General features: G+C 38.0%; 2 protein-coding genes across 2 annotated transcripts in view; one reads left to right on the plus strand and one right to left on the minus strand.

The window, feature by feature from the left end:
* The window catches only part of LOC132195508 (glucose transporter type 1), a 111070-nt gene extending 86421 nt beyond the window's left edge, over positions 1 to 24649 (minus strand). The window contains exon 1 of the mRNA XM_059617537.1: positions 24516 to 24649. The gene's annotated coding sequence lies outside the window, so the exon portion shown is untranslated. The remainder of the gene's footprint in view (positions 1 to 24515) is intronic.
* Positions 3342 to 5412, plus strand: LOC132195255 (G-protein coupled receptor Mth2-like). Its single transcript, XM_059617124.1, has 6 exons — positions 3342 to 3585; positions 3716 to 3978; positions 4044 to 4317; positions 4371 to 4452; positions 4511 to 4665; positions 4816 to 5412. The coding sequence occupies exons 1-6, from the start codon at positions 3342 to 3344 to the stop codon at positions 5211 to 5213; spliced, it is 1416 nt and encodes a 471-aa protein (XP_059473107.1). The 3' UTR covers positions 5214 to 5412.

Genomic DNA, 24649 nt, shown 5'->3' on the forward strand with positions numbered 1-24649 from the left:
CGAGGCAAATCGCGAGTCTGCTGGTCATTATTGCCCTCCATTATTATCGCGACGACAGCTGCCGACCGAGCCAATTCGCGGCGTCAGAAAACGCTTTTAATGATACTCTACAAGATAAAGGGGCACTTTCAGAATAAATATAACATATACATATATAACCTTGCATCAAACAAAGGTCCGGAGTGATTTTTTTAGCAAATGTTTTAGTTTTGGACAAAATTGACGGGAAATGAAAGATAGATCAAATTTTTGTATCTTAATTGTAGAGGATACTTGTGTACTAAGCTCACAAATAGTCCCTTTTCCCAAATACATGAAATTATTTTATGCATGTTTATGCACTTTATTTTTTCTACTAGAATATTATAATTTTCACAAGATTTTAACTCTATATGCACTTAATTTTTTTTTTTAATTTTAATATAAGTGAAAAAACAGAAAAAATATAAGAAAGTTTCAGTTTATTTTTCACTTTATTTTTATTGGCATCGATTATTAATTTTAGAATTCTAGATTTAGATATGTGCAAATAATTAAAATAGTTTTACGCGTTTTACGTACGGGTTATGGAATCTGAATCCAAAATTTAAAACGACGGTAAATGAAATCTTGAGAATTTTGTCTCTTTAAAATAACCTTTTTTGTTATTTTATTGAGAATAATATCAGAAAATCACGCTTCAACAAGCAGCCAATTCAATTTCAATCTGTTCCAAAGAGAATCGGTCAATGTTTATATCAGCTGAAATCTGTCAGTTTGTGTTTTTCCTTTGAGGACACCTGAGAACGATGAGCAGACGAGATTGTAAACGCAGTCATAAATTTTGACACCTGCGTTGTTTCGAATGTGTTATTATTATTTCATATATCCAGACCAAAGTGGAGCAGGCTGCCTCTCTGTCTGTTTTGTGCCGGAGCGTTGATGTTTATAAATAGCTGTCGCAGCGCACCCCACACATAAATTCATCATTCTTATCAAAAAGTTCATTGAACAACGGAAATAGTATAGAGACTCGCTCTCGCTGCCCGCTTTTGTGTGTTTGTACCTTGACGGGCGTGCACATCTCGCCTCCAAAGAGACAATGCCGTTGTCGCCTCCACCACACCAGATCCAATCAGAATTGCTTATTTGCATTTGTTGCTGTATGCGTTAGTAAATTTGTATATAAATTCACCAGGTGTATTGAATACGCCACCATTTTCAGTCGTCCGTAATGTGATGAAGTTGAAATTCAATTTCCTCACCAGAATTGTTTTTTTTTTCTGTAAACTTGTGAATTTTATCCCAAAAAAGGTACAGCTCTCGTATTTGCATAATATTTAAGCGATAAATAAATAAATAAAGGTACCTTAATCAAGAATAATAATTAATATTTTCGCATCTTTCTTAAGAGGTTGTGAATATTACTGGATAACTCTGCATTATTCTTGTATGATTATAATTTAGCGAAATATTGTATTTACCGATTTCACGCCAAGTGATTGTTAAAATTTTCAATGTTATTCATTAATTTAAAAAGTAAACATTTTTTTCCCGGTTTAAAAATATTAAAGCAACAATAATAATAAAATAATAATATAATTTTACCATATGTGACTTTTTAATTTTTTTTTTAATTATTCATATAAATAAGTTTAATGATTTTTTTTTATTCTTTTTTTTTTAATTCGATATTAAACATTTCAACAAATAAACAGCAATAATAATTATTAAAATTAAATAATTATAATATGTTTCCTTGCTCACACAGATTTCATTTCAAAAAGTGTCAATATACTACTGTTTGACAATTTCTCAGTTTTATTATATTTGTATTCAATAAGATATTATTTACAGTTCCATAGTAAAATTCAAAAATATTACAAAGAGAATTTCGTGATGTCGATTTTTAGACTCATCAGTTCCACTTTACTGATTTCCTCTACACTCTAGTGAGCTGCTAATTAGTTGCTATGAGCCTGTCTGTCTCTTTGGCGGTCCATAAATTAATTTACCAGAGTGGAAAGAGTTGTCAAGATTAGACAAATTACAATATTATCAATTAATTCTCGCACATGCTGAATTTTATCATGCGCGGAATAAAATTCATCGGAGCGTTGACACGAATGGTAATCATTTGCTTATAAAAAAAATCGAGTGCGTTGTCTCATGGTATAAGCGTGTGTATGACCAACCATATGTCGCTAATTTGTGCCTGCATAATATAATCAAGGTGTGCAATTACCCTCCGGACACGCCCCTTGCGTGAGTTTTCCGCGCGTGCATAAAATTATTATTCGGTTCGTTTACACTACAATGCTCTTATTAGCTGTTGTGCCGCTAAATTTGCTTCTGAGCAATATTGTGGGTCGACCAAGCAGAAACGCGAAAGGGGCAGCCGAAAATACGCAACATTAAGTTTAGTTGGCAGATGCGAGGAGGAAATGATGATAATTAACCATTCTCTCTCTAGCCGGCTGTGCTAACCTGTAATTTTTCTTTCGTTTAATCACTGATTTGGCATTTTCATATAATGACTTTATTTGAACTTGCATTTCAGAAGGGAGAAGTGGTTGTAATTTTAAAATTTTGCTTTAAAATGAAGAATTTGCGTTCGAGTGATAAGGCCGCTATTCAAATTTTAATAATTTTAGTTTCAAGAGAGTAATACAATATAAAAAAAGATGTTATCCATTTTAACACTTTTTAACAATTCTTAAATTTAAGAGAAGAAATTGATGAGAAGGCGATAATGGAAGTGAGGAAAACGGGCCTTGTTCTCAATTCAGATTCTTAAATTATTATTGCAAAAACTGTCAAATTGTATTAAAACATTGTACAAAAGCAAAATGTATAATTTTTGAGAGGAAAAAATTTAATTGCTGCATTAAACAGCCCCAGCACTAGAGAAGAATGTTCCTAAATCTTCAATATCTAAAAAACCACATTTGCCCTAGTGGGTTTTTTAAATAATTTCATCAATTTATGAGTTTTTCAATAATTTTAAATGTGCTGAATAGTTTTTTCAACAAACCATTTAATTTTCAATTGCCAGGTGAAAAATACATTTCAAGATAAATTAAGCTAATCATATTAGCAAAAATAAATTTAGTGAATGTGTGTCTTTAAATCTTAAGTACAGAAAAATAATTAACTAAAAATGATAAGGGTTATTTAACCAAGATCTAATCAAAATTTTCCTTCTTCATATTTCGTCGCAAATATCACATCTGCGGTTTACCAGAAGTGGCTTTGGTCTGTTTCTCGCTTACAGACAGGATACAACTCACCGCCTAGTCACCACCATACATCCGTAAAAGGTTTTTTTTTTTAAGTAAATCAACCCACTTTCAGTCAAAGTCATGAGAGCTGCAGGACAAGTAATTTTTATTTTTCTAATATTTTGGCGATCTTGCTTGGTATTCGGAATTGAACCATGCGACAAGCTGCAGCGGACGAAAATAAATTTTGGAACCGTTCAATCAGACGGAAAACTTGAAGCGTTTGACGGAATCAAATATCCAGAAGGCACTTTTTGGCGTGAAGGCGAGTATTGGTGGGCATGCCCCTGTCTACTAGGACCTTGCATTCGGCTATGTGAAAAAGGTAAAATATAAATATTAAATTTAATTACAAAAATCACTGTATTTCATCTCCACGTATTAATTTTGTTTGTTAAAAATTTTGATTTTTGTCTTGTGATGTCGTAGTTAGAATATAATGGTTTTTTTTCTAGATTTGGCTTTGAGGGCAAATTCAACAGAAGCAAAACAGCCCTTCACGATAAAAATTCAGGGCGTTGATGGACTATCGCATTCAGTTTTGATCAAAGACCATTTTAACGTGGTTGAAGAAGCATTTTGCCAACATATTGCTGTCCTGCTTGACGACGACGAAAAGTACCATATTTATCCCAACGGATCTTTATACTACCCTCCCGTTAATAATGCCGACGTCTCTGATATTATTCAAACCAGTGAGTTTTGTTTGATTCCTCAAGTGAGTTTAAAATTTTATTTGATTATATTAATTACTAAAACAAAACAAAAAAATTAACTACACAGGAAGCGCAACGCGAAAAAATTGTACTTTGCAGCAATGATGCTGATGCTGAGGAACCAGAAGAAATGAAATTCAACATTCTCCCTGCATTTTTCATTTTGAGCGCTATATTTTTGCTTTTGACCATTGTGGCGTTTTGTATAGCCCCTGGAAACAATTCGGCCTACAGTAGATCTGTGGTGTGCCACTCTGGATGTTTGCTGATCGCTTTTGCTGGACTAACAATCACGTATTTAAGCGGAGAGAAGAGTCACATTTATGTGTGCAAATTCGTCGGTAATATTTAAAATAAAATGAAGTTAATTTTCTCCGGAAATTTCAATTTCCAGCTTTCGTCACTTATCTTTTTATGATGGCATCCTTTTTCTGGTTAAATGTCATGTGCATTGATATTTACCTGGCTTCTAAGGGGTAAAGTATTTGATAAGTATTAGGTTTTAAATCTTTTATTAATTATCTTGTACAATAGAATTGTACTTCAAGCCCACGATGGAAAATTTCGCGCCCTGTCAACATACGCGTGGGGCACCGCACTGGCTATTTTTATCGTCACCTTAATTTTGGATCTCACCACACGCACACCACTTAGCCCTGGAATTGGAGTCCATAATTGCTGGTTCCAAGGTATCATTTTAAATTATTTTTTAACCTCCATATTTATATAAGAAAGTAATGCTTTTTAACTGAAAATTAACAAACAAAAAAAATACAGGCAATATAAAATCCGTGAACAATTTAACAGATTGTATTTTATTTGCATTTTTTCTTACACAGGATTTTGGCCGATTTTACTTTATTTCAACGGTCCAATTTTCATCCTGCTCGTGGTGAACTTGTGCCTGTTTTTACTGGCGGCGACGCGGCTAAGATTTTTCCGGAAGGAAGCAGGTCCCGTGCAAATTATGGACTCGCAAGAAAAAAATCAACTGCGCCTGTATGCGAAGATTTTCATTTTAATGGGCGGCACGTGGTTTTTCGAAATCATCTCGTGGGCATGCCATGGTAAAGGGGTGTTTTGGCTCATCTTGGATTCCATCAATGCCCTACGAGGGGTGCTGATATTCCTAATCTGTGTAGTGTGCAACGAGCCAATGCGTGGTGCACTTAAAGAGAAATTGTGTATGTCAAAAAATTCGCATGGCACCATAGGTTATAAGCCCCAACCGACATGAATTTTAACATTTTTATGCAAACGAATAATATTGACCTACAATAATAATACTTTGCGAATAATCGCATTATAATTAAAATAATCATTCGCTTACTGGAAAACTTAATTAATCCATGTATTTACCAGCAATACTTATATGGTCAATATTTTCTTATAATTTACTGTATAGGTATTTAAATAAAAACTGGTTATCTGACGATTATTTCATAAAAAAAATGATTTTTATTTTCAATTTATTCAGGACTTCAACTGTAATTTTGTATTTTAGTGATAATAATATTTCAACTATTGGTTTAAAAAAAGTGGGAGACAACAAGATCAAGTTTTGGGCACGCGAATATTATATTAATTAGCGTATGGATCTGTAATTTTGCATAGCTTACTATTCTCAGCTCTCTCTGAGACGGATTAATCAAAGGGTGCTGAGGTGAGGGATCGTTTCGAGTTTCGACGCAAATTATTTCCCGACGAGCTAACTGAATGGCGACCAAAATAACCCACCGCACACAGACAAAGTCGCCCTGACAGTATATTCGCCTCTGAAATTAAACTATTTCGTGGTCTAACCAGCGGAGTGAGAATTTGAATGGAAGGAAGCGTCTGGCCCGGCCATCAGAAAAGCAGCAAAATATATACCATCGTATAATGTGTTGTAGAGTAGAGAAATTGAAATTTGCGTTGATAAATCTGTAGAGATTAATATTGAATTAATGCATAAAATTACTGTAAAAAAAAAAATGAATACTTATTTAGACCGAAAAACCAGAAAAAAGAAATTAATTTTACTTATCTGCAAAATAGGGAAGTATGAAATTTAGAAATGATATTTTTTTTTAAAACATCTCAATATATTTAAAATTTTTCCGAAATCATGTTATCCTTAATAATCCTTTTTTTCAACACGTATGACTTTCTTTTTAAACGTGGCCCTCCTTCTGCTTTATTGGAATATCGAAAAAAAGGCAGCACCGTTGCTAATGATGTGAGGGCTGTGTTGAGCAAACACGGCAGGGCCCTTTCGGGGTTGGCACGCCGGGGTGCCAACTCGCTGCGTACGTGCACACTTACCCGCCTCTCTCCACCACCGTCTAACGATATTTATATTCGGGGTGAAAGCAGCACCCCGAAAGCGTGCGGCGTCGAAAATGTTTTAACGACCAGGAATGAATCGACGGCGCCTTTTTTCACTTTTCACGTTTTATTCGTTCGTTCGCCAATATTTTCGCTGCTCTCCGCACGCCGTTGGTCGCGCAAAATATGTGAAATCGATTGATTGCTGCCTTTTTTCACCAGATACGTCTGGCTCGGGTGTGTTTTGGCGTCACAGCCGCGCGCAATATTTGGTGCATACTAATTAATTTTTCATTATACTGCCTGCCGTGCCCGGCCGACTGGAGCTCATTACAGATTCGCGGCACATTACTGCTGATACCCACCGACCAGCATTATTCCAACGTTTGCAGCTGCAGAAATTTTTAACAAGGGACCGCTGCCGGAAGTTTTTACACTTTCTGTCCCCAATGACGTATTTTCTTTGCAGCTTTCATCAGTTGACTTGAATTAAAATAAATAAACATTTTAGATTGGTTGCAAAATCAGAATTTGTTTCCAAGGCAATAAGATACACAAATGAAATATTTTTTTCAAAGTCTTATTGTTAGTGTGGAATTAATGAAAACTGAAACTTTGCAAGACAAACATGATTTTCATAGAACGTCATAAGTAGCATCCCAAAATTAAAACTTTCAGTCATACACATTAATTTGTTCTTCTAATAAAAAAAGATGATATCAATTTAAAAAAAAAAAATGCAGAGTCTGGATTAAGATTTCTAATAATTCTAAGGCTTGATCAGTCGGCAAAGCATGGATTATTTGTTTGCCACCTAAATCCGCTTCATATAAATTACCATTCCCCGGGTCTGAAGAAACTTGCTGATTTCCCATGTTTTCATCTCTTTAGGCAGTTCACTGGAGTTTTAATTTTTCTATATTTAAATGTTTTTATTTTGAAAGAATTTACCTCATTAATATTTAAAAACAAAACATTTTTCACATAAAATTTTGTGCTGCATATTAATTAATCTGGGATTTTTTTAATTAAACCAAAACATCAACATCGGTAAAGAGGAAAAAATTAAAATAATTGCGTTAGTGTTTCAATAAAATATTCAAGCAATCAAATTTTAACAATCGGGAATATCGTATCGCAAATTATCGAGAAATTCCTGGAGGAACAATGCGATTGCATAAAAATTTCGCCAACCCTTTGTTATAATAAATACGTAGGAATATCCTACTTGGAATGTAGGTGAAGTTGTGCCACATTATGCGTACAGTGACGCAAAGTGCTCGTTAGCCTGGAGATATAGAGCGGACGAGAGAGGATGGCTAGGAAATGTTTTTGCAAGAGAGCGAACGGTGGACTGTGATTGTGACGCGCCGCCTGCAAATTGAGCCGGAAATAAAAATGGCGAGAATGCGGCAAATTGAGTGAGCATTAGCATAACTAGCCCCAACAAACACTCGCTAACAAGCTCCAATTCTCCATCCAACGCTGTTGCTCCCTGCGAGAGAAGCAAGCAAGGAAGAAAAAATAAAGAAAAGAAAACTCTCAGCTCCTAGTGCTTTTCCGAGAAAGACTTCGAACCGGCAGAAATAGAGAAAAGCGAAAGGAAGAAGAGCATTGAGCATTCCTTGTAGTCTTTCTTTTCATTTTTAGCATGCACAATGCCCAGGAGATGCCACATGACTGATGGTCCATGAATAATTTGCCTCGTTTTCTGAATATCCGAGACGCCAAAGCTATACCAAAGTGAATGGAGGGTTGAGAGAAAATTTTTTACTTTGTATAAATGTATAAAAATAAAATGAAGAAAAAGGAAGTCTTTCATACAACATGTACTATTTGAAATTTTCAGTTTTTCTATTGTTTAATAAAATTATGAAATACATTTGATAAGGAATTTCTTCATCCAGTCTGAATTTATTCTGATGTGAATTTATGAAATGAAGAGTAAGCATAATTTAAAAATCTTGAACAAAACTTTTTTGAACTCCAGACATAAGAAATCAATAATTAAATTCAGTTAAATTTAATGATCGTTTTGAAAAAAAAAATATTTTAAATCGTGTCGTAAATAATACATTATATATTATTTTAATTTTTAAAAATGATAAATGACCTTGATTCTGCATTTTTTTCAGACCTAAAACACTATTAATTCATCTGATTTTGGTCATATTTTCATAATCGTCATGACTTATATTGTTACTTTTATTATATTGACCTCAATCCTGCCATTGCAAACCTTAAACTTTACATATTCATGGATTTAAGTCACACATTCATAATCGTTACGACATTATATTCGTATTCTTAGACCTTGATCAAAATAATTTACAGGATAGGAGTATGAATAAAATAAGTCGTATGACCTAAATCTAATGAATAAGTTTTAGGTCTGCAATAAATTAATTTGCAGATTTTAATACAATATCTAATATATTTTTAATTTTTACTTTTTTATAAATTTATTTGAACAACAAATAATGTTGATAATAATAATTTAGGCGACTACCTAGCTAATGCATTATGATAAGATAACCTTTAAATAACGTTTCACACAATTTTTTACAAGCAGATAAATGATTAAGTCATTAAATGAAGAGATTTTTTTAAGCCACATGAAAGGCTTTGCATTACATGCAAACGTCAAAACAACCAAATTTTTCCTCCTGTGCATGTTGATGATTACATAATAAAAATGCGTGTTGTTGTGGTGACTTGTATGCTGTTATGAGCTGGACATGGTGGTCGCACGCACCCTTATATTATTACAGAAGTACATTGTTTTGTGGTAATTGAAATGACGTGCGCTCACGCCCGCGCATGTTGTGATAGAGTAAAAGGGTTGTTTCCTCTCCGTTAATCAGGATGCATGCAACCATCTAGTTGGCTGCATTTGAATAATTATCTCGCCACGGCTCCACCACATGAGAATAATTTCGGTCTGCATTAATTAATAAACTGAACAGGGCATACCATTAAATTACACCACTGAAAAGATATACTAACTATTGGTGGCGCATCTCATTAGAATCAATTATGATTCAATTCCTGCACAATTATTCCTGTTTCGAGGAAAATAATTACACGTCATGGATGTACTTTAATGAGGCTCACTATAATTAAATGCATGCAATGGAAAAAAAATCAAATTTAATTATAAAAATCCGCTTTTTTCGTAAAACAAGGAAAATTTCATTTTAAACAATAAAACGTAAAATTTTGTAAGCAAATGATTTAAGACCAATATAAACAATAATCTTCCTTTTTAGGAGCATAAGTGCGCCATCAAATCAAACCATCAAGCTATTCAAGCAAGGCCGGTGAAATTTGGTGTCCTTTGAGATGTTCGTCGGTGCCATCACTATAAAAATTTATTAACTTATCTAAAAATTCCGTGTTTTATTCTGGCGTTAGTTTCGTGGAGATCAAGAGAGAGGTCTATAATTGAGACATCACGGAAGGACCTTGGATTGGCCACGTCGCTCTCTGCGCCGTGCAGCAGCAGCTTTTTTTGTCAGGCCTCATAATCAAAGTGCCTCATTGTGGCCGCTGATATCTATTTACTTATTAATTCGCCGCTGGCCGACCGGCGTTCGCCGCCGTTCTCTCGCCTCCTATTATTATGCTCGAAATTGGATTTCTTTAACCAAGCGAATAGCCTTTGAGCGGGTAAAAGAGCAAGTTACGCCGTGTTGCTCCATTTACAGCCAACATTTTTCCTACAAAAAAGGTGGACGTTCTAAACAAAAGCTCAAAAACACGATATTTTAAACGGTAAAATCGGTTAAGAAGCTATCGATGTAATTATAAATATTTTGCAAATGTGCATGCAAAAAAGTTTCTGTGTAATTCAGAAATTTAAAATATAAATATTTGAAGTTGAAGACGTATTTTGAGAATTATTATTACTACTTTCTCAAATTATGTTTTAATTATTTCAAAATCATTAGAGATTTAACTTTACTTTATAATTCATGCAAGGCAATTTCTAATATGAGCAATAACGAGGAATAATAGTGATGAAATGGTTTTTCAAATCAATTTTTAAATTATTGATGATGTTGTTCATACTTAAAGACTTGTATATTTTCAATCTATTTTTTTTTTAAATTAAATTATAAAAAAGTGAAAAATATTTATCAAGTAATAAATTACACCATTTTATTATACAATTTAAAAAAATGTAAATTTAAATTATTCAAGTTAAAAAAGTTTAAACGGTTTAAACAGTGAAATATTTTAGATGGACTTCGTTTTAATGCAAAAATATTTTTTGTTTTTATCTTTTTCAAGTTTTTTTGAATTATTTATTAACGAATCAAAGAACTATATCAAACAAATAAGATTTGTTAGTGTGTCACAGGTTTTGTATGGTTCTTCTAAAATTTAATAATTCATTAGTCTAATCTAAAATTACATGAAAATTTATTTTGGGAGTGAAGAAACCGGCTTCGATCGACATGTGTAAAAAAATTGTGTTTTATTCAAAAACGAAAGGGCTCAATTTATTTTTATCTCAAGCATTCTCAATTAATTTTAATCCAAGGAAGGAACACCTGACATTCTCCACTGATATTCTTAATTGAAATTTTCTTTTTAAATTCTAAGTCATATATTAAATTTGATGAAAAGTCTATGATAGGAGTGAAGAGGCTTGAATGGCCTGTGAAAAGTGTGGAAATATGGAACGAGCGTGCGCAGTGGCCAATAAAACGCTTAATTTCTTCCTCAAGGAAACACTTAAAGAGGCTTGTTTGGTCTCGGCCTGGCGGAGAGGGAAATGAAGTCTTAATGTTTGTGTCGGAGGTGCCGAGAGGCCTGTCGGGCTCTTTCACATTTCGCCTCCTCTCTCCCATTATAACGGTTAATTGGCAGATGAGTCGGGCGAAATTTACAGACACACATTTTTGTTTATTTTTTGAATGATTATTTTTTTTTATACACTTTTTTTAATTCCAACTTTTACCCTTCCTCTCACCCTAAAATTTGTAATCACAATCGTTCGCCGAACAACATCAGAGGCGGCGGATTGACAGCGGGGCGAGAGTGGGGCTCGTTGGCGAGTGCACTTTGCACTCGCAGCCGATAGGTACCGAAAGGTGGGGAGTGCGTGCACTCTCCGCGGGTTGCAATCGAGGTCAGTGGCCCACAAACTTTGAAGGGCGACGCACTTGTGTTGGCGTGCGTTCGCCCAGCAGCGATCGGCCGCGTGCCGAGTCGGATCCGATTAAATTTCTGTCGACATTACGAACGTAAGTGTCAATTAATTTTCCCTTGCGGGCCAATTCCGGTGGGACTTCTGTGCCACCCTTTTTTCCCAAACGGGTTCACTGACTCGGTTCTTCCCAACCTTTCAGGTGCCCCTCGGGGCCGTTTTGTATCGACTGAACGGTCTCGCGGAGCCGTCTCGGGGCGTCATACCGAGCCGGACACCTAACCACCACCCAGGTGTCCGGGCGACCTCGTCAATTGGGTCGCGCCGCGGGCCACCACTCACATCAGAAGCCGCCCTTCAGCGAGAGGACGTCACCATTGTCGCTGGAACAAGACGGACTGCATCGAGGAACACCGAAGTCGATGAGTACCGTGTTTGATTTATTGTGCGCACACAAACTGTAACCTATCCTTATTTCCTACCCTTTATTTATTATAATTAGTTGAAGATTACAATTACACATTTTTCAAATTACTAATCAAAAGAAAACATTTATTTCAACTAACTCCATTTGCAATATATTGTTATAATATTCACCATTTTTGCAATATAACCATCAATTAATTTTCAACCGAGTTGCCAAAGTTTATTTATTTTTGAGCCGAACCAAGAAACGAACCCTGCCTCTGCGTTTGTTTAATTTTGTTGAGATAGAAAGTTCTAGAAAGAAATCGTGGTAAGAAATTATCACTGGCATCCCAAAATTTAAGAATTTGTGTCTGAGCAGAAATAAGTAAATTCCTGAATGACGATAGGTCGTTATATGGCATCCCTTTAATTATTTCTTGGACGGCTGTGTCGAGTAGTTGTCAAATCACAAGTCGTTTTGTGTGCGTAGATACGTGTTAGCGAGTGAGTCTTTCGAAGGAGGGCCTGGCGTTTGTAGTATTTTGCTCCAGTTCGTACGGCGGCTGCGAGTATTTGTTTGTTGCGAGCGTGCAGCATTGACGCGTGTAGAATTCCGGTGCAAATTTCGTGGCGCGCGCGATTATTTGTCATTGGACATTCTTTTCTCTTGTAAGAGAGTAGTGGAATTTTTTTGATATCTGTGTGAGAAAGTAAAGTCGCGATTCATTAGCATAATGAACGTGTTAAAAATCGAATTTGACAGATTGAGCGAGGAGTGCGTGCGACACGAGTGTGCCGCACTCGGAATTGATGTAGGAGACAAAAGTCTCACTGCTTTGCGAGGCGAGATAAAAGCGGTGTTCGATGAATTTGCAGCCGCGACTCGCGAGAGACCGGTGTTGACCGAAACACAGGCCGTGGCCGAGGAGTTGAAATTTATTTCGCAACAGACGGGCGAAGTAAAGGCAAGGGCGAACGACGTGGCTAATTCAAAGTCGGCGTCCGAGGCAAGGAAAGTGCGGACGCACATCGCGTATTTGCGGGAGTGTCTGTTGAGACTAAATCCGTCCGAGGAGGCGGCGGAGCGGTGCAAAAACTCAATTTTGGCTTTGGGCGAACACCTGCGGCTTGCTTTTCGGGTGTTAAAGGGCATTCAGCAGGACGAGCCTGAACAAGTCGAAGGCGAGGGAGGCGCCGCGGCGTCTGCTCTTTTCTCCGAATTAGACAAAACGGTCGCGGATTTAGGCGATCCTATCCAGCAAGAACACGAACTAGACACGAGAGATGATCGAGTAGCTCAGTCTACGCCCAGAGAGAAGCCGCCGTGGCTTCATGATGTGTTGATGTATTTGCCGATGCGATTTGACGCGCGGAAAAATGAGCCAGTTCCACTTCTTGCGGACGGCGCCGTGGGCGGAATTCCTTCTTTTGGAGAGCCGAGGAGAACTGGGAAAATTATTCCCGTGTCTGATTGGAAAATTCAGTTTTCTGGCGAAGCAAAAGAGAAAATTTCGTTTGCGGACTTTTTGCGTGAAGTGGCGCTGAAGAGAGACGAGAGCAATCTGTCCGACAGTGAGTTTTGGCGTGGCGCGCATAATCTTTTTACGGGACCGGCGAAAACTTGGTTCTTGGCGAATCGGGAAAAATGGGTTTCTTGGGTGGATTTTGAGCCAGATTTTTTGCGAAATTTCAAGCCCGCGAATTTTGACTCGCGACTTTGGCAGCAACTTCGGTTACGGACGCAGGGGAGAGAAGAGCGTTTGAACTTCTACGTGGCTGAAATGCAGCGCAACTTTGCTCTGCTTGAATTTCCTCCACGAGAAGCTGAGCGTTTGTCTTTCCTTCTGGAGCGCCTTAATCCGTTTTTGTTGAAAAATTTGCCATTTTCCAAAATTAATTCTTTGGATGATTTATTGTCTGAAGGATTGAGGTTGGAAGCAGTTCAGTCACGGATTGATAATTATCGCGAGCCGGTGGCGCCGGATAATCCAGTTCAGCCAAGCCTCGTTTACAAAAAGCCGACTGCGAAAAGTTCAGATAGTGCGAAAGTGAGTAGTGTCGCGAAAGCGCCAAAAGGCGATCAACAAAAACAGCAACCTGCGGCTGCCGCGAGTGATGGTGCTGTTGTGGCCGCGGATAATAGACCGAAATGGACCCAGGGTGGGGCTCAGGGGTCAAATTTTGTCCCAGGTTCAAAGAAACCAAATCCAGCTTTTGCACGTGCGAATTCAGACCCTGGGAATGGGCGTGTGTGTTGGAATTGCTCTAAGCCGGGGCACACTTTTGCTTTTTGCCCCTCAAAACAGGCAAATTTCTTTTGTTGGGGTTGTGGCGCGAAGGGCGTTTCCAGTAAAACATGTAAAAACGAGCGTTGTCGTCGGGCAAAAAACGTGCAAGGGGGCCCTGCTGGCAGCGGCACGCAGCCGAGCGGGCCCGGGCCGAGTGCAGACGGACCGGCGGCGAATGGCGTCGTTTCATAAATAAGATTCATTTAGATACTGTGCGTGCAAAAGTTGATTTGATTAAGCAAAAACTCAAACGTGATGTGGGAAAAGCGGAAAATTGTGAACATGAATTTACGTCCGTAGACGATGATGATAGACTTTTTGTGAAAGTGAAATTAATCGGTAGAGAAGTGGATGCTTTGTTAGATTGCGGAGCCTCAATGTGCATTTTAGGGGGGCCGGCCGCTCAGTTGATTAGAGATTTAAAGTTGAAAACGCGGAAAACAAAAATTTTGAATGTAGAATTGGCGGATGGCAGTCATAATTCGGTGCAAGGCAGTGTTGATTTGCCAATAACAATTGATAATCGGACATTTTTAATTCCGGCGTTAATTGTGCCAAGTGTGGATCAGACTTTGATTCTCGGTTTGAATTTTTGGAGCCGCACAGGATTTATTCCCGATGTATCAAATGGCACTTGGAGTCTCTCTCCAGACGTGGTGCGCGGTGGGCCGAGTGCGAAACTGTCTGCTGCAAAAGCGGATGGGGACGCGCTGACGGAAAAGCACAGGCGTGAGCTCCATGAGTTAATTGATTCGGTGAAGAAAGATTTTCCCCAAAAATTAGGCCGAGTTAAATCTGAATACCATATTGACACTGGCGATGCGAAACCGATTAAGTGCAAACAATTTTACATTGCGCCGCCAATGTTGGAGTTGATGCATAAAAATATAGACGAGATGCTGGAGCTCGGCGTGATTGAACCCGCGCAGAGCCCTTGGTGCTCGCCTGTTTTTTTTGTGCGCCACGATGACAAGGGCAAAGAGCCGCGTTTAGTTTTGGATATGCGTGAAGTCAACAAAGTAACAATTGAGGATGCGTATGCCGTGCCAATTTTAACGTCAATTTTGGATAATTTGGGAGATTTCAGATTTATTAGTTCAGTTGATTTTAAGAAAAGCTATTGGCAAGTTCCTTTAGACGCAGAAAGTCGGCCAAAAACTGCTTTTTTTGTTCCTGGAAGAGGTCAGTTGCAATTTTGCGTGATACCTTTCGGTGCAATAAATAGTGGGCCGGGATTTATGCGTGTTTTGGATGGAATAATTGCGGGTTCCTGGATTAGAAAATTTGTTAAAATTTATGTTGATGACGTTTTTATTGGTACTCCAACGCTAGAATTGCATTTCAAAGTGCTAATTGAATTTTTCCGATTAATGAAAGAGGCGAATTTAACACCAAATTGGGACAAATGTCGTTTTCTGCGGAGCTCAATTAAGATTTTGGGTTATTTTCTTGATGAGAAAGGGTTGCATCCGGATCCCGAGAAAATTAGTGCAATATTGCAATTAAAGCGGCCAGAGAGTGTGAAAGAAGTGAAAATGCTCCTTGGCGCTGTTTCTTATTACCGCCGCTTGATTGATAATTTCAGCACAATTGTGGAGCCGCTTACACGCCTTACTCGTAAGAAAATATCATTTGTTTGGTCTGATGAGCAGGAAAACGCATTTGCGGAATTGAGGGAGGCGTTAATTTGTGATCCGGTGGTGCGATTGCCTGATTTTTCGCGACAGTTTATTTTGTCAACTGACGCGTCAGATGTAGGAATTTCGGGAGTTTTAACTCAAATTTTTGAGGACGGCAAAGAGCACCCAGTTTTTTACGTGAGCAGAGTTTTGAGCGCAGCGGAGCAAAAGTACCCGACGATTCATAAAGAGGCTTTAGCTATTTTGTGGTCAATTGAGCGACTCGAGGGATATTTGGCGTATAAAAAATTTTTGCTCTACACGGATAATAGACCATTAAAATTTTTGCGCGATGTGAAAAATCCGAAGGGCAGGTTAGCCAATTGGGTCGATAAATTGCAGAAGTATGATTTTGAGGTTTTCCATAAGCCGGGAAAATTAAATGTCGTGCCAGATTTGCTCTCTCGTTCTTTTTCCGCGCCGGTTAAAATTGCGCCAATTGCGATTAGAGCCAGAACTCGCGATCGATGGTTCATCGACTTGTTTGAAGGGGTGAGAAATGACCCTGGGAAATTTCCACTTTTTAGAATTGAAGGCGAGAAATTGTTTAAAATTGTGAAAAGTTGGAACCCTTGGGAGGACTCAGAATTTAAACAAGTGGTGCCCAAAGATCAGCGTTTAGATGTGATGCGACAGTGTCATTGCCCACCTGAGGCGGGACATTTCGGATTTCGTAAAACATTCCACAAAATTTCGGAAAATTTTTATTGGCCGAAGATGAGGAGCGATATTGCTCGTTTTGTTTCGAACTGCCGCACTTGTGTGCAGCAAAAGCCTAGCCAAGCCGCGCAGGCGGGATTTATGGTTTCTCACCAGGTGGAGAGACCTTGGCAGGTAATTTGCTCGGATATTGTTGGGGAGTTTCCGCGGAGTTCATTGGGAAATAAATACATTTTGTCAGTTGTGGATTTTTTTTCGAAATTCGTTGTCCTAATTCCATTACGAGAAGCGAGTGCAAATTCAGTGAGCATCGCGCTCGAGAAAGTGTTTTTCACTTACGGTGCGCCTCAGTTATTAATTCAAGATAATGCCAAAATTTACCGAAGTAAAGTTTATAAAGATTTCGCGAAAAGATTTAATGTTGACCTCCAGTTTACGCCACGTTATCATCCGCAAGCAAATCCAGTAGAAAGAGTAAACAGAGTTTTTGAGACAGTGGTGCGCAGCCACGTTTCAGACAATCATAAAGATTGGGATAAATTTTTGCCACAAGTAGCATTTGCAATTAATTCCAGTGTTCACGAGACAACAAAATTTTCTCCATATTTTTTAATTTTTGGCAGACAGCCTTCGCTTTATAATCATTCAGGGCCGGAAATTGAAGACGCGGAAATAGTGCACGATCCAGTAGCCGAGTATGCGAGACGCTTTCCGAAATTGAGCAAAATATTCGATGCTGTACGGGAAAGTATGAAGGCAGCCAGCGAAAAGAACGCGCGTTATTATAATTTGCGCCGACGGCCGGGTGATTTGCGAGTAGGCGACACAGTCATGAAGAGGAATTTTGTTTTGTCAAAGAAAGGAGCAGGGTTTTCTGCAAAATTAGTCCCAATGTTTGTTGGCCCATATAAAATTGTTGAACAAAAGGCTCAGAATATGTTTACTTTGGCAGATGATCAACAGAAAATTATTGGCGATTTTGATTGTAAAGATTTGAAGAAAACATCACTCCAGAAATAAATTTCCACTTTGTGAAAATTTTCTTTGATGGAGGGAGGTATAACGGTTAATTGGCAGATGAGTCGGGCGAAATTTACAGACACACATTTTTGTTTATTTTTTGAATGATTATTTTTTTTTATACACTTTTTTTAATTCCAACTTTTACCCTTCCTCTCACCCTAAAATTTGTAATCACAATCGTTCGCCGAACAACATCAGAGGCGGCGGATTGACAGCGGGGCGAGAGTGGGGCTCGTTGGCGAGTGCACTTTGCACTCGCAGCCGATAGGTACCGAAAGGTGGGGAGTGCGTGCACTCTCCGCGGGTTGCAATCGAGGTCAGTGGCCCACAAACTTTGAAGGGCGACGCACTTGTGTTGGCGTGCGTTCGCCCAGCAGCGATCGGCCGCGTGCCGAGTCGGATCCGATTAAATTTCTGTCGACATTACGAACGTAAGTGTCAATTAATTTTCCCTTGCGGGCCAATTCCGGTGGGACTTCTGTGCCACCCTTTTTTCCCAAACGGGTTCACTGACTCGGTTCTTCCCAACCTTTCAGGTGCCCCTCGGGGCCGTTTTGTATCGACTGAACGGTCTCGCGGAGCCGTCTCGGGGCGTCATACCGAGCCGGACACCTAACCACCACCCAGGTGTCCGGGCGACCTCGTCAATTGGGTCGCGCCGCGGGCCACCACTCACATCAGAAGCCGCCCTTCAGCGAGAGGACGTCACCATTGTCGCTGGAACAAGACGGACTGCATCGAGGAACACCGAAGTCGATGAGTACCGTGTTTGATTTATTGTGCGCACACAAACTGTAACCTATCCTTATTTCCTACCCTTTATTTATTATAATTAGTTGAAGATTACAATTACACATTTTTCAAATTACTAATCAAAAGAAAACATTTATTTCAACTAACTCCATTTGCAATATATTGTTATAATATTCACCATTTTTGCAATATAACCATCAATTAATTTTCAACCGAGTTGCCAAAGTTTATTTATTTTTGAGCCGAACCAAGAAACGAACCCTGCCTCTGCGTTTGTTTAATTTTGTTGAGATAGAAAGTTCTAGAAAGAAATCGTGGTAAGAAATTATCACTGGCATCCCAAAATTTAAGAATTTGTGTCTGAGCAGAAATAAGTAAATTCCTGAATGACGATAGGTCGTTATAATTTATTAACGAATCAAAGAACTATATCAAACAAATAAGATTTGTTAGTGTGTCACAGGTTTTGTATGGTTCTTCTAAAATTTAATAATTCATTAGTCTAATCTAAAATTACATGAAAATTTATTTTGGGAGTGAAGAAACCGGCTTCGATCGACATGTGTAAAAAAATTGTGTTTTATTCAAAAACGAAAGGGCTCAATTTATTTTTATCTCAAGCATTCTCAATTAATTTTAATCCAAGGAAGGAACACCTGACATTCTCCACTGATATTCTTAATTGAAATTTTCTTTTTAAATTCTAAGTCATATATTAAATTTGATGAAAAGTCTATGATAGGAGTGAAGAGGCTTGAATGGCCTGTGAAAAGTGTGGAAATATGGAACGAGCGTGCGCAGTGGCCAATAAAACGCTTAATTTCTTCCTCAAGGAAACACTTAAAGAGGCTTGTTTGGTCTCGGCCTGGCGGAGAGGGAAATGAAGTCTTAATGTTTGTGTCGGAGGTGCCGAGAGGCCTGTCGGGCTCTTTCACATTTCGCCTCCTCTCTCCCATTATTAATCATCCAAAGCAGCCGGGTTAGTTGTGTTGGAAAGATCACGCAGCATAATAACAATAATGGTGTGTCGGCCCCTTTTGTACAACAAGATGCCATAATAACACACTCACGGGCCCATCTCAGGGCCAGAGGGAGCAACAAACTCCTCTATTCAAGGGCCTCGCCTCTGAATTTTAACTAACCAGCGCCGCCTCGGAATGAAAATTTAACCTTAGCTCGCAGGTAATAATTTCATAAATTTTTCTGTTTCTTTCACGAGCCTCTGGCCGCGGGGCACGGGTGCTTCTTTGTTTTCTCAAAGAGGTGACGAAATTGGAGGGCTTTCGTGCCAATGCGGACACCCTCGTAAAACGCGATGCACACTAAAGGAAACAAATTGAAAATTCCGCGCCTCCGCTTGTTAGCCGCGCGATAATCACTCGCGGTCGGCGCCTCAGGAGGATGCCTCATTTTTTTTTTCAATCTTAACGAATGCGAGAATATAAGGTTCTTTTATTTATTGAACACAAATATATGATTCTTATTTGGCCCGAAACTTCTTAATGTCTTCTATTTTACCCTTGCTAAGCTGATTCCTCAAGCTGTAAAAATAATTCATTGAATCGAATCCTTTCATTCATCTTATTAACAATGTAAAATTTGCAATGATTTGTACCATCTTTACCAATATCAGATTTATTTAATTTTAAATTTAAATGTTTCAAAATATGAACACAAATAATAATTTGTAAAAATCTGGTAAAAATTTAAATTATTAAAGTTGAAATACTTTTTTTACTATTATTAATTAATTTGCGCTTTTGTATACATGTTATTATTATGTATTTATTTATAATTTAATTTTTACATTTTTTAGATAATGCATATGAATATATAATTTTATTTTACTATTCTACTTAATTTAAAATAATGTTGATTTATTTTAAATAAATAAATTCCTTTGATGTCATTGTTAACTCAGTTGATATCAAAAGTATATTTTATTCGTTCCAAAGTTCCTAATGAGGCGCAGAAAAATTAAGAAAATAATTACATTCGCTCTGACCTCCCAAGTCCCAAATTTGAATTAATGCTAGTCTATCATATCGTCACACATTATTATTACTTAATTGCTCTTAATTTTTTATTTTCAACGTTTAATTCGACCAGATATATTTCTTTTGTCATCATTTTCTCATATCTATTGATTTAAATACATTTACTTATTGTACATTTTCTCTTTAAAGTTAAAATTTGGTAAAAGGGTTTATTGTGGCTGGGGAAGATCTAGTTTCACATCTCGCATCCCTCGCCTCTTTTGCATCTCATTTTCAGAGATGGAAGGGAGCGATTCTTTATTTATCAATTGTCTCTGGCGAGAGAGGCCATCTCCCTCAAGTAATTATTATTCTGGCGTCCCCAATGCACGCGGAGAGAGAGGCAAATTCACAAATAATTAAACCATCCCTGCTCAAAATGACATTCTGAAGCGCGGCGTATAATAAATTATAAGACACAAGCTCGGAGAGAAATGACGCAGCGGCACGGGAAAATTATAGCAGGTTGATGCGAAAGCAATCTCGAGGCGAGCCGAGCAAATTTAGTGCGAGACGAGCTAATAATTTATTTAAGGCGGGCGCGTGTTCCTCAAAATCTTAGCGACAAAATTCGATCTTCTCCTATCTCTCCGGTGACGTGACTCCCATCACGAAAGAGCTCTCTGAATTATTTATTTGTACGCGATGGGAATTTTGTGCAGGTGATAAATTTGGCGATTGTTCTGAAATTCCGAAGCTTATAATTATCCCATTAGGTTTGTAACTTAAGGAGCCCAGCATCTTTGTTGAAGAGCGTGTAATCTTCGCATAATCTGACTCTTCGGAGGAGAAAATTTGCGGCCGCCCGGCAACTCCGGATCCTCTTTTGCATATAAGGGCCGTGTATGTTGATAAATAAACGCTGGTGGTGTCACAACAGAACACTTCTTCCCTTTTAATATACACCAAACTGGTTTTGGCTGCGGCGAGGCGGCGATTCAGGCGAGATAACTCGAATAAATTGATGGTTTCATTTTGAAGGATGGCTTTTTGTGGCTCGGCAAGGCTGTTTACCAGATGATATCTTCATCACAGGGGCCTTAATTATAATCCAAATAGCTTGCCCTCGGGCCTCCTCACGGATCATGATCACCTCCTGATGCTCCTTAGCCACTCTGTGGAGATACTTGAATGCTCAAATGAGTGAGAAATTAATTATTTTCTTCTGAAACAAATTTTTTATATTAAATTACTATAACAGAACTGGCCTGGCCGCTATTGTGAATTTTTCACCATCACCAGATTTATTAAGAAATTAATAAACGAAATTTTTTAAGTTTAAACTCATCATTAAAATTTTAATCAATTGAAAATTTTCTGCAGAACTAACTTGATTATTAAAACAACGGATTAGATAATAAATATTAAAATACTGTTAATCAATTATTGAATCACTTTCAATCAAATTGGTTGATAATGCAGCAAAAATCCTCAAAATAAAGTGAATGAATTAAAATTATTTAAAAAAAAATTGTTTATCTACAAGTGCGAACAATTAGCACCAATTAAAAATATACCGTGAAAAAAATTATTATAATATATTGCAAATTTTTCATTTTTTTATTTAAAGATCTTCACTCAACGACTGAAACTTTTTTGTTAGATCAACTTTCGTCTCGTCATTCTCTTGCTGGCAGCCAGAAATGATTTGCCTAATTATCTTCATCTCTCTCTTCTGTTGAATTACACGCAGATAATACAACCTCGAATGCGAAATCTCTCTGCCGCCGCGCAAACTTTGACTGGCCTGCAAATTAAACTTGTCTGCGGCGCGGCTTTTGCTCTGCCCAATTCCACCCCCGACTTCCTACGCGCGCACAGCGAATTAATAAAACCAGCTCTCGGCGGTCCGTGCTTAATTATTTCACCGCCACTCAAGTTTAGCCTGGGCTGCCTGCCGGTTCAGTTTTCGGCAGACAGGTTGCACGGTCGGCACTTTTGACTCCCGAGATGGACGACTTCCACTTCCGTGCTACCGCGCATAGCCCGTCATGTACCTTTCGCCCCTGCCGTGTTTACAACTTGCCCGCCACGCACTTATGCTGCCATTAATTATGCGTTTCATTAGCCCATATCATATTTAATACTTCATGCCATTCTCTAATTAAACACAAATTTGCACAAATTTAAAATTGTCTGATAAGGATTTTTTTGACTCGGATAATTTAATAAACGTTTTGGTGAATTGTTTAAAGTTTTTTTTAATATATTTAATATTTTGTTACCTTGATTGAAAGCTTTGTTTTGTAGAAATAAAATATTTGTCAAATCATGAGACAAAAAATATTGTTCCATAACCATTTCTTTTAATTATTTTCACGTAATTAATTTTTGATTTTTAAGGAGTATTTATTTATCGCTTTTAAGGTTTCAAAAAAATAATTCATAATTTAAAATATTTATTTAAGATAATCTTCTGGGTCAAAATTTTCATACCGGCTGGATCGTATTGTAGGGGTTTTGATTTGAGCTGAGCTCAATGGAGCTCGTTGCACACATTTTACACACGCAATCTCTCTGCTCATATGGCTTTCATGTGCAGGAGGTACACAGGGTGCGGAGAAAACGTTCATAATTTTAGTAGATCGAGGCGGAGGAGCAAAGTAAGTGCACGAGCGCAGAGAACATGCAGCCCCATAAATGGTTATATCTTCAGCATGGGTAACATATGCGCACGTGAAACATGGAATTCGTTCCTCGGCGTCATTAATTGTGAGCAGCGCAGCTCCTTTATTACTTACATTTGTCGGAATGATCGTGTACGTGCATGTAAAGTTGCAAGTGCCGGGAGACGCGCCCGAGATTTATCTGCCGAGAACAATGTGCTGCAGCCTTTCATTCTCCCATTCATTCGCTGCTGCTTTCATTAAAAGTTGCCGCCGTTCGTTTGGTTTTTCCCTTTAACTTTATTTTTTTGAAAAAAAAATGCAGCAGCGAAGCTCCTGCACTCGGCGTCGTTAAACTTTTACACTTGACGAGATGCGCAAAAGTCCCTTTTTGAAAGGCAACCTGCTTTTTTCGCTCTTCCTTTTCTAAATGACATTGTTGCATAATCCACACGTGGAATTCTCTTTCCCGGCGTCCGCTGTTTTTGCACATTTAAATTTGCATGCAAAACACCCTGCAGGGAAGATGCGAGATGCATCTCACGAAAGAGTGAGCAATAAAAACTTCTTATCCATCATGCAAATTATTTTTATGAGTCGAGTCATGCAAATTTTTCACAGCTCACCTTGCTACTCTTGGCACTCGCGCGAAATTGAGCTTGTCCAATCAACTTGATCTATGAAGAGCAGTTTATTTGAGTCTTTGCACCACGGCCAACGACAATTTGCATATTGTGTCATTCCGCTTTACGGATGGAAGTTTTCTCCCTTTTGAAAATGAGTTGCACTCGCGAGTGGAAGAGGAACTTTCAGACTTGCAGGAAGATTAGATTAGGAGTTGGAACAGTCACATGAAGCAAGCAAGTAAGGACATCTTCTGACGTCTTATTTGCATCGCAATCAACAATAATTATCTAACTAGATTTTTAAGCTGAAAATTACAACTGATAATCAGCTTATTCTTTACAATAAGTGGCTGATTAAAAAAAAAATAGTAGTGTAGAAGTTTGTATTTATATATGTATATAATCCATGATTAAAATATTCTGCAAATAATAATATATGCTATACAAAATTGAATATTTAGAACTTAATTTTTTTGCAATAAATTCAAATTAGTAGAATATAGAAAGATTTTATTTATATAAATTTGTTATTTATTTATAATTCAAGATTTAAGAATATTCTCAGCATATAAAAATAGATTATAATTATTGATCCTTACAAAATTAACCATAAATATAGTCAGAAAAATGTATTTTTTCAGGAAATTCAAACATTTTGTTATACTTGCATTTTAAAAAGTAAGTGCATTAAGGGTCCCTGAACTCAAACTTTTTATGGTTTTTATGACATTTGATTAATTAAGCAGTCCAAACAACACATTTGCTGGGTGACCGAAAATTCTGCGCTCATATCGACTGATCGGTAATTGATAAATTCGGCGTTGGAATTTGTTTTCCCTGCGCAGTTGGCCCGCTCATTGTCAGTTTGGAACCAGAGAAATGCAGTCTCGGAAGCCTCGGCTGGTAGAAGCGCGAGAGGGGCCACGTGCCAGCGGGCCGATGCGAATAAATGAGCCTGGCGCGCGTTTAATCAAATTAGAAACGTGATTTTACCCTACCTTGGGGTCACGGCGATGGTCCCTGGTTCAGTTGAGGTCCTCGACAGGTCGGCGAAGTCCTCCGTCGGCTCAAATTAGGCGAATTACGGGCGAGACTGGCGAGAGGCGACTTTTGTTTTCATTTTCACACTTTC

This window comes from Neocloeon triangulifer, unplaced genomic scaffold (genome assembly GCF_031216515.1).
Source record: "Neocloeon triangulifer isolate White Clay Creek 2 clone unplaced genomic scaffold, ASM3121651v1 ptg000009l, whole genome shotgun sequence".
Lineage (NCBI taxonomy): Eukaryota > Metazoa > Arthropoda > Insecta > Ephemeroptera > Baetidae > Neocloeon > Neocloeon triangulifer.